At 34.1% G+C, this 11218-nt stretch overlaps 1 protein-coding gene across 1 annotated transcript; it reads left to right on the top strand.

The window, feature by feature from the left end:
* The first annotated feature begins 6356 nt into the window (after positions 1 to 6356).
* Positions 6357 to 10393, top strand: LOC149568080 (AP-1 complex subunit mu-2-like). Its single transcript, XM_089816681.1, has 9 exons — positions 6357 to 6497; positions 7003 to 7102; positions 8443 to 8509; positions 8835 to 8942; positions 9089 to 9188; positions 9300 to 9397; positions 9560 to 9701; positions 9814 to 9936; positions 10295 to 10393. Exons 1-9 carry the CDS (start codon positions 6357 to 6359, stop codon positions 10391 to 10393), a joined length of 978 nt encoding a protein of 325 aa, XP_089672807.1.
* Positions 10394 to 11218: the final 825 nt, after the last annotated feature.

Below are 11218 nucleotides of genomic sequence, written 5' to 3'. Positions count from 1 at the left end.
TCCTTAGGTTTACAAATATTTTCCCACTTGATGAGTGCCAATTTCCTATCTTCTTCACAACCATTCCAAAGAAAATTCTTGAGTTTAGATTCAAATTTTAGATGAAGTTTCCTGGGGAGAGGAAGATAAGAAAGATGAAAGGTTGGAATGGTAGATAACACTGATATGATCTTGATGCTCTTTTTAGCCTTTGTCAACCATTTGTCCTTCTAGCTACCAAGCCTCGCATCCATTTTTTCCAGTGTGTTGGACCAGACCTTATTGGATTTCAGACCTTTCTCCAGAGCAATTCCCAGATACTTGCAGGGGAATGACCCCTTATTGTACCCCATGATCTTACAAATCTAAAGTTCTATTTTAGGTCTAGTATTTCAAAAATAAATCTCAGATTTAAACTCATTCACTTTCTACCCCAATGCTTCCATATAAGAATTAATAATGTTTTTTATACCCATAGCCTTAGATACTGTACTTTTGCCAAGAAGAATAGTGTCATTAGCATACTACTGGTGTGTGATATTGGGCACATTTCTGGTTATAGTAATACCAAAAATCTTTTGATTCTTATGAGCCTCAACCACCGCTCTCCCAAAAGTCTCTGCCATGATAATATATAGAAATGGGGATAATGGATCACCTTTTCTGATACCTCTAGATATATCAAAAAAACCTTTAGGAGTTCCATTAATAAGGACCAATATTTTGGGAGAGGATATAAATTTAAAAATGAGGTTAGTTCATTGATTGGAAAACCCAAAAGCTTCAAGAGCCTTGCAAAGGAACCGCTAATCAACCATGTTGTATGCTTTTTGAATGTCTAGTTTCATAAACATATAAGCCTCTTTGTTCTTACATGTTGAGTGAATTGTTTCTTGGATAGTGATAATGCCATCAAGAATAGATTTTCTTGAGACAAATCCAGTTTGTACCTCTGAAATAATCTTTCAGAGGATACCCTCAAGTCTATTAGCTAAGACCTTAGAGAACACTTTGTAAACAATGTTACAAAGAGCGATCAATCTATAGTCTCCTAGGGTCTCAGGCTCTAATTTTTTTGGAATCAAAGTGAGAAAAGTATGATTGATTTCCAATAGAAAAGCACCACCATTTCTAGAGGCTTCAATAGCTTTCTAGAGATCTATACTAATAATATCTCAGCATTTTTGGAAAAAGAAGGCTTGAAAGCCATCTAGGCCTGGTGATTTATCCGGATTCATATTAAAGACTACTAACTTGATCTCTTCCAAAGTGATAGGTTTATTTGAAATCCTATTATCTTCTGTTGTAACAATCTTTGGGATTACTTTGAGGAGATTAACTTGCGCTGCTCTATTGGAACCTTCATAATTGTTTAAAATGCTCTTCAAGTAATCAATGAAGGTGTCTACAATTTCACTAGGTTTATTAGTTGAGATACCCAAGTGATTTTTAATGCATGATATTTTGTTCTTTGATCTATTGTATAGAGTGAAGTTGTGAAAGAATTTTGTATTTCGATTCCCTTCCTCTAACCATCTCCCTCTTGAATTTTGTTTCCAAAAGGTTTCTTCTTTGGATAGTATATCCTCCTGCTTTGCCAATAGTTCCTTTTCCAACACATAACTATCATTGTTCATACCTTTCTTGATAACTTCTAAGTTTAAGTCCTTTAGTTGCTTTTCAATGTCTAATTTTTCTTTAAAGATATTATTAAAGTGTTTCTTATTCCACTTGAGAATTCGTTCCTTAAGCATTTTTAATTTGGCAATGAAAATGAACATCTTTGAACCTTCAAAGTTGTCTTGAGCCCACAACTCTTTTATATTATTAATGAAGTTGGGGTCTAAAAACCAAATCTTTTCACATTTAAATGGGTTCCTGGAAGGTTTATGTGGCTCAAAGAATTCAAATCTAATTGGATAGTGATCAGACCTAGCAATCAGTAACATAGAAGATTGAAAATACAAATTGTTAACATCCAGATCACCTTTAATAAAGAACCTATCTAGTTTTTTGACAACGTAAGAGAAATCTTTCCTCCTATTATTCCATGTAAAAGTCTTATTACTAATTGGGATATCAATCATGTTATGATTATCACACCATTCTTTGAATTCTTTTGATGCTTAAGAGATTTGTTGACTCCCTCCCATCTTTTCATTTATATTTAAAATCGTATTAAAGTCTCCACCTACTAGGAACAAACTACCCTCAAATTTGTTCATAAATTTGGCAATATCTTCCTAGACAACCTTTCTACATAAATTACTAATTGGACAATAGACATTAATGATAATAAACTTAAGATCTAATTTTAGACTCTAAACACTACCACTAATCCAATTATTGCTACTATTTAAAACATCTATGGAAACCTTCCTGGGGTTCAAAAAAATTCCTAATCCTCCTGAAGCCCCAACCAACTCTTGAAAGACAGTATTCTAGAAACCTAACATCTTATCTAATTTATTTCCTTCTAACTTATTTAGTTTTATTTCCTGAATTAAAATAATATCAAATTCAAAAGATTTAAGGTTCTGTTTAAGTAACCTTTTCCTACTAGGGGCATTAAGACCCCTATTGTTGAATAAATAATCAAAATTAGGTTTTACAAGGACTTGAAACCACAAACATAGTCCAATAAAAGTACTTAGGTTTTACAAGGACCTGGAACCTCAAATATAGTTTAGACTAAAAACCAGTAAAGAAGACCAAAAATAAGAACCATTTACTATGACCATCAAATATGACCAAAACAATAACAAAACCAAAGAACAAGACCCAAAGCTGCTATTGTAGCTCCATAATCATCTTGATGGCTTCCTTACCAATCGTAGTAATATCCTGAATGGAGTCAGCAGCTGAAGTAGCAACAACTTTCAAGGCTATCTTCCTCGAGCTCTGTGTTGTTCTCTTGCTTGGACCCTCAGAAGATATAATTTCGTCATTAGCTCTTTTGCCAAGGCTTGCAGCGGCAACACAAATACTAGATGTAACCTGTTCCATCTTTGTTCCACTTTCCTTGATAAGAATTCTGAGATTTTTCTCATAGTCTTTAAGTTTATTTGGGATATCTCCCATTTGCACCTCCAATTGGCTGATTTTGGCATGATCAGTATCTTGGTTGTGTTGTAGAGTTTCCACTTTCTTCTTCAGCCCCGTCAATTCATTATAAATCCATGAATCAACTTGTAGAATGGAGTCAGATTTGAGCTTGGTAGAATGCAAGAAGGAAAGCTTGGTTTCCCTCTGTGGAGAGTCACTGGCATCTTTTGCAATCTCATGAGGAGGGGAACCAAATTTGTTGATATGTTCCTCCCTTTCCATCTGTTCCTCCTCCCTAGTCTCAACAGGGTCCTCATTGTGAACAAGGTCCTCCTTATCTTGTCCCTTACTCCTTCATGATTTTTTTAATATTTGCCTCTAGTGGTGTACTTGTTGGATATTAATTTTGATGGTCTATTTATTGTGAGTTTTTACTCATTGATTGGATGTCATTTATTTTTGTCAGTTGATTTTTATTAATGAATGATCAATTATTCATTTTTGGTGTTTTTATTGTTGGAGTTAGTGATTGGTAGTTTACTTTTATTGGTGATAGTTGTTATCTGTTGGTCATTGTTCTTATGACACTTGTCATTGATTTTGAGGAGGTTGTATATTTTTTGTCTTGGTATTTATATGTTGACTTGGTATGAGATGTTAGTATTGGTATGAGTGTCCTTTTAATTTTGATTATGTCTTCTTCTTAAGTAGTTTGTGTTACCCTTGAGGTAGTTTTGGCTATCAGGATTCCTTGCCTAGGATTATTTTATGATTTGATTATTTGTGTGTGGATCGTACATTCTCTCTCCTGCACGGTAAGAGTGGGAGCTTGATTAGGTGAGCACGTGGTTGAGAGATAGTGTATTCTTACCATTTGAGTCCCCCTTAGATTGATAGATGTTGGATGCTCCTTGATACAATGATACCATTATCATTCTTCATCCTATCTTGAAGACTTCTATTCATTTGATGTATTTATGTATCATGTGTTTTAAGATCCTATGGGATATTGTACTATATATTGATGTACTTGTATCTATTTTCACATATCCTGTGACATGTGCAGTGGATATTATTCATTAGATATGCTTTCATATTATTAGTTGTACTTGTCTATTTGTTTATATGACTATGTATGTGTTTATTCATTTTATAATTATGGACATTGTAATTGAGATTCATACTTATTAATAAAACTTTCTTAAATGTGACTCAATGTGAAAGAACTCTTAAGGAATTGAAATTGTATTTGTAATTGATTACATGTTCTTGATGTGTATGTATATATTACTTCTACATTATTGTTTTTGATTAGATAAACAGGTTTTACAGGGACCCTGAAACCCAAGAGTTAAAACATAAACAAGGCTGAAAATAGGCATGAAAAGCCCAGCCAAAAAAGTACCAGTTCAAAGGCTGATAATAAGCACAAGGCCTAGCCAACAGACTAAAACCATAGAAAAGACCAAGAAAAGAAACCACAAGAAATGACCAGAGCAAAAGCCCTTACAAAAAGCCAAAAAAAGGCATAGGAAGTGTTGGCACTCAAAATTGTAGCCCAAATTTTGAGCAATTTTGAGAAATTGAGCCCTATAAACACTTTCAAGTGCCAATGTACCCGACTATACCTTTGAGGCCCCTGAGGTGTTTAATGTTTCTAACACCTTCCATTTAGCCTGTTCACATGTTCCATGATGTTAAACTAACATTCTAAGCCATTTTGTGAAGTCCCGTTTTGAGCATCCATCAAATTTGCATTTTTACCCTATGTTAAACATCGACAAAAGGCCTTCTTTGCAACTAAATATCTTGCACCTAGAAACATTTTAAGACTCACCACTTTTGAAGTGTCTAGTATCCATACCTAAGAACTTATGTTTTATATTTCAAGCCATTTTGAGTTCATTTGGCTAGGTTTTAAATCCCTCAAAGTTGGTCAGTTATCAATGTCATGCTGATGCACTTTGCACATAATTCTAGGAAGCCCTGTTTGACGAGCCATAACTTTGACCCAGTTAATCAAAATATTAAAATTCCTTTTGTGTTGTATTGTAGACATCAGAGAATTTCTATATTTCAATTTTTAAGTCTTGACAATTTTTTTTGATATGTTTTTGAGCGTGATTCAAAACAAATTTTCTATCTTTTTACTGGTGTCAGCATTTGCAGATTGTTTGGTACCCCTATTCGGGACGTCATAACTTGAGATCTGTGACTGCCTAAATTGAATGGATTGTACCACTATGTTGTCCTCTAAAAATACTCCAAGTGTGTCAGTTTGCAAGTCATGATGAATCCATATGCACACTTTTCCAGGTCAATTCCATTTGCAAAAATCGTCATTTTGTCATTGTTTCAGTTTGCTAATTCTGAGTAGCCTACTTTAACCATCCGCCATTTGTGCCCTATTATTTTTCATAAGCCTAAATCACAGATACATATTTTCCTCATGACAGAGAACCAATACCCTAGTTTTTGTTCTCCCAGGTGTTAGTTTACCCAGTTTTTGAAGCCGATTCTTAACCCAATTTAGTGTTTTCTAACATGTGTTCCTGCAGGTAGTTCTGAGAGGTCAAATTTGACAGAAAATATCTTTTGACCTCAAATTCATCATGAGACAAGATACAACAGGGTGCAAATGTGTAGAACAAAGAATCAGTGTGCCAATTTTCAGAGTTCTGTCAGGTGTTTGGGTCAGTTTTTAAGGCCAATGAACAGACCTCTTGGCACAAAAGTGGGAGTTTGTAGCAAGTGACAAATTGAATTTTTAACGATCAATCTATGATGAAAATCAATTCCAATTAGTCTGAGAAGGTCAGTGGATTAGTTTGAGGGTTCAATTGTCTGAGAGCGAAAAAAAATTTAGCCGGACCCACTTAGGGGCTCGACTAATTCCACTAGGGCACCCAAATTCAGGCAACCATGTTCAAGGAAACAACAAACAAATTTTGGGATGAATTTGGATCAAGAAAGGTGTACTATATTTCAAAAGGATGTCAAGAGTTGCTAATAAGAAAATTCAAATTCAAGCAAATACAACAATAGAAAACACAAACACACACAAATAAAAGGAGCTGCCCACACTAGCGCAATCAAAGATGACGGCAAGAGACATTTCAAAGCAGTCTAGAAACATAAGAGACAATATGGAAGGAGAACAGAGGATAGCATAGGGGAATGCATCCAAGAATTTGTCCCATATCAGGCGTGTTAAGGCATTTTGTATGCTTTAAATAAAATAGCACTCACATTGAGAGTTGTCTCAAGGACATTGGCTTTTGAAAAGCCACGGCCGTGTGTGGGGCTCGTGGGGTCATAACTCATGCATTTTGATGCACAGTGCATACGAGAATGAGAAGATTCCAAAGCTTCTTCGGGGTTACTCTCACCCGTATGAGCGAGAAGCAAGTGCAAAGGCACTTGCGATGCTACGAGTAACCCGTGAAAGTGTAATGAGAAGGCTTGAGCGGATGGTCGGGAGGAGAAATCTCAAAGCTTACGTTCATACACAAATGGAAGACCCCATATGATCAGGAAAGGTGAAATTTCAAATGCTGATGCTAAGAGTGTGAAACAAATTTTTTTTAAAGTCTCTTCGGTGCTACGCCCAAAGTCGTAAAGGTGTAAAGGAAACTTCACCGTATGAGCATAAAGGCCCGACCTGTAAGAACATAAGGACAAATTAAAAGGCCTCCGAGGCTATGGGGATGGAATGAAGGATATTAATTAATATTAAAGTATTAGTTAATAAAAAATATCTCATATAGTGCACAGCCAGTCGAATTTTGACAAGTGGTGAGGGCAGAAAGAGAAATGATTTTAAAAGAAAAGTCCAAATATTCAACGCATAGATCATTAAAATGAAGGATTTGAAATAAATTTAAAGTTTATATAGTTCAACTATATAAATTTTTAAATTTTTGAATTTTAAATGATCTGATGCAGTCCAGAATCCTAATTTTCAAATGGCCATAACAGGAGCATTTTTTGTCTGAATTGGGCACTTCAATATACCGTTGGAACTGGAAGAATCCAAATTTTCTAGATATGGAGTCAGATTATGCACAGGCATTCACTGGTTCGTGCTATAAGAATTTTTTAATTCCCATGGCCTTCTCAGTGAAATGACCAGATTTCATCATGAAGCATCAGGATTAGTTACAGGGTAGTTTTGAAGACCTTTTGGAATTTGAATATAAAGAAAATCAAGCTTAATCAGTTTTCTTGCATTCTACAAGTCATTTTCAACTGATTTGTTAAATGTCTTAGGAATAAAATCAAAGAAAGTATTTTTAAAATATTAAAGTATTTAGCTAGGTCTAAGAAGATTTGTGTACTTTCGACAATTTTGCTTAGTTTGTGAAAGTTGTAGACTGAAGTTTTCATCGCCCAATTTTTGCTTCTTGCAAAGAACGATCATGTCAGATAATATAAGTGAAGAACAAAACAAGAAGATAATCACTAGATTGTGGTCTAACTTGAAAAGAAAAGGTGATGGAAAATGTTATTGTCCTTGCAAAATTTGTAAGGGCTTAAACCGTAGAAGACTGCTAATCAAAATAGTTAAGAGACATTGTAGGGAGAATGGTCACATTAAAGGGGGGCATGACTATCATCCACTGGTAAGTCGTTCATTATATGATTTTAACAATTTATATACATATGAAATCACTTGATGATGAGTTGATGATCATGGTTTATTTATGTTAATCAATTTCATATAGGTTGATCTCCCCAGGGAAGTACATGATATGAACCACAACAATCCAAAGAATATGGTTTTCGAAGTGGAGGAACATGGAGGTGCAAATATCCAAGGTGAACATAATGATCCCATGGAAGATGATGATCATGTGCCAGAAAACACAATTGAAGATGATGGTATAAATACATTGATCCATGACACATTGATCCATGGCCCATGTATGCTTATACACAGCTAAATGAATAGACATATGTTATGAGAATGGGATTAGCGCATGAGAGTTCAGATAATAAACATCTTGTGTTATTTTTACGCAGTAGAATTATGAATTACCATCGAACAAAGAATCTACAAATTGTCCAACTTTTATAAGTACAAATATTATGTTCATATTCATTGTTAAGATTTAATAAATAACAATTTTTTGGTCACGAGACAACCAACTTCGTTGCTGGATAATTGCATTTCAATAGATTACATGCTTCAGCGAGAATAAAACAAATATAGAAGAATAATGAACTGTGGTGGATGATTGAACAGAGTTCAATTTCTTGGAGAGTTTAGAGTGACAAATTAAAATTCAAATTATAATGACCAAATATTGAAGTTTAGATTATGCTGCACTAGGTCCCATACCTAGACCAGGTCCAATTCGTACAGTTTATAGGCCTTTCTTGGGTCTATAATAGATGTATCTGGAATAATTTGGACAGGACACCCATGCCCTTGCCATATCAAGGTTGAAGCTGGATCCCCACAGCCGATCTCGGAAATAAAACAGTATGAAAAATTTAAAAAAAAGAATAAAATAATGATATGTATATATCTTTAGACGTTTTATATAATTATTGAGTGTTGGAAGTAGTTTGACCACTAATGATTTCTTTGTTTTATACATATGCCATAAGTATTAAACCTTTATAACTTTTGGTTTAATATTTGGCATTGAATTATTGATTGTGTTTCATGGTTAATTTAGCTTGTTTTGTGCAAAATGTGGCTGTTTCTAATTTTTATTTATTTATAATGTACTTTTAGCATGACTGCTGAAATGTTACATAGCTAGCTGTTAATGACAAGTGTATTTTGATTCACTTTTTTTCAGCAGAATGCCAGAATGCAAACTTGGACTCAATGATAGGGTGCTACTAGAAGCTCAAGGCAAAGCATCAAAGGGTAAAGCAATTGATTTGGATGACATCAAGTTTCATCAGTATGCAATCAAGCTCATTTTCTTATTCAATTCCTTAAACTATCCATTTTATCTTATATTAAAGTGCTTGCAAATTCCTTTAATGTTGTACTTGGTCTTTTTTTTCCCTTGAAAAGGCATATGTTAATTTCTATTTCTTCTGTCAGGTGCATTCGTCTTGCTTGTTTTGAAAATGATAGAACTATATCGACCTTCATACCTCATGATGGGACTTTTGATCTTATGAACTATAGACTTAGCACACAGGTTTGTTCATATATTCAAGAGAATGCAGTTGTTGTCAAATCTTTGAAGTTTTGTTATGAAGGATATCCTTCTAAAGTAGGTTTCATATCATATGTTTTTATTACTTTGCAGGTAAAGCCATTGATATGGGTTGAAGCTCAAGTAGAAAAGCATTCAAGAAGCCAGTTAGAATATTTGGTGAGAGCACGCAACCAATACAAAGATATCAAGTTTCAAATTATCTCTCTGGCTTATGTATGCCTATTTTAGATATGATTTATCTGCTGTTTAGATAGATCTTTCTAACATGTTAGCTTCAGGGAATGGTTTAAGTATGACTGATGTTTCTGTGTATTTGCTAATTTGTCTCATGGTTTTCTTTAACTTTGCAGTATGACAACAAATGTTGAAATTGAATCGCTAGTACCAGCTGATGCATCTACACCTCATATACGCACATCAATGGGTACTTCTGCATACTCCCTAGAGAGGGATGCTTTGCTTTGGAAAATAAAATCATTTCTTGGTGGAAAGGTATCTTGCAACTTTCATTATTTTTCTTGTTCAAAGATGGTTAATAGTACCATGGTTCTGGACCTTGATGTTTTAGTTTCTTGATTGACTTATTATGTGGGTTTTGATTCATGAATACATATTGAGGGCTAAATTTAGCCTTTCTAGCATAACTGCTGAAGAAGCAACCCCAAAAAAGCGGGTGCCTATTCATGTCAAATTTGAGATACCATATTTTACTGTATCAAGAATTCAGGTCATTTCTTAACATTAGTTTACAAATGTAGATTATTGCTTTTGTGAGTATCATTAGCTCATTACCATGATTTATAACTTATCTAAAATTTGAGTCATTTTAGGTCGTTTTGGACTGACTCCATAAAAGTCATCACAGTGTTGGACCCTTTTGTGTGTTCACTTCTATATTTCTGATGAGAACAAGCTCATTGCTTATATTTATATTGGCCTCAGTGAAAATCATTATGCTTTTTAAATATTTAGCTCCACAAGTAAATTGATGCATTGAATAAATGGTTGAGAATTTACATTTTGTTCATTTAGATTTAGGCTGCTACTTTATAACAACTTTCTTTTGTTGCAATTCTTTACTGTAGGTCAGGTATCTAAAAATCATTGAAAAGAGTGGATATCAAGCATTTCCATGGGTGAGGTACATTATAAAGGCAGGTGAGTATGAACTAAGAATGATCTAGACTAGTGATAACTGAGAAATGTTGTAAACAAGAAAGAATGTGGTATTTGATCATTCTGATGGCTTATTAAGTTGTTTTCAGTTTCTAAATGAAGGATCAAGCAGAAGGATGTTATTTGAATATCCACCTAACAGCTGTGTCTTGTTAAAAACCCATCAAAAATTTGGTTTTGTTGTGTTCATCATTCTTTCTTTTATATATTCTGATTACTTTCAACCGTAGTTTCTTGATCTCACCTAATTTACTCTCTAAGGGAAAAAAAAATCTTTGGAACGAACTTTGCTTCAGCACTGGGTGGGAGGATATAAAGATTAGTTATAGTTGATTGTTTCAGCCACTGATCATCAAAATTTTGGTCAACCAATAACCTTCTCTCCCCCTTCTCTAAATATATGTATTGTGATATCATATTATGATCTGAACAACTGCTTAAAAGATAACATATTCTAATTATTTCATGCAGGCAGAGAAAGTGTACATTCAGGCTATTTATTTTAAGAAGACTCTCAAATGTCAAAGTGAACCGATGTCTCAGTTGGAATGCATTGCAACCTCTGCAGTAAGTACATAAAATTATTTTAATTCCTTTTACCATGACTCAGGTTTTGTTTACAGATGAATTTTAATGTTGGTTGTAATTTACTATTTGTTTGATATGTGGAAAGTGATATAAATTTAATAGAAGTATTTGTATGATAATTTTAGGTAAGTGCAGCAATCAAAGTGAACGCTTCTGTCATAGCAGTATTTACAACATCCAGATGAATTGCAAAGTAATTATTTTCTTATTCTACATTATATATTCCTTGGACATTTGAAACTATC

The sequence above is a fragment of the Cupressus sempervirens genome, chromosome 3, assembly GCF_028749045.1.
Source record: "Cupressus sempervirens isolate cs-2001-9-10 chromosome 3, ASM2874904v1, whole genome shotgun sequence".
Taxonomy (NCBI): domain Eukaryota; kingdom Viridiplantae; phylum Streptophyta; class Pinopsida; order Cupressales; family Cupressaceae; genus Cupressus; species Cupressus sempervirens.
This window is presented reverse-complemented; position numbering and strand designations above follow the sequence as displayed.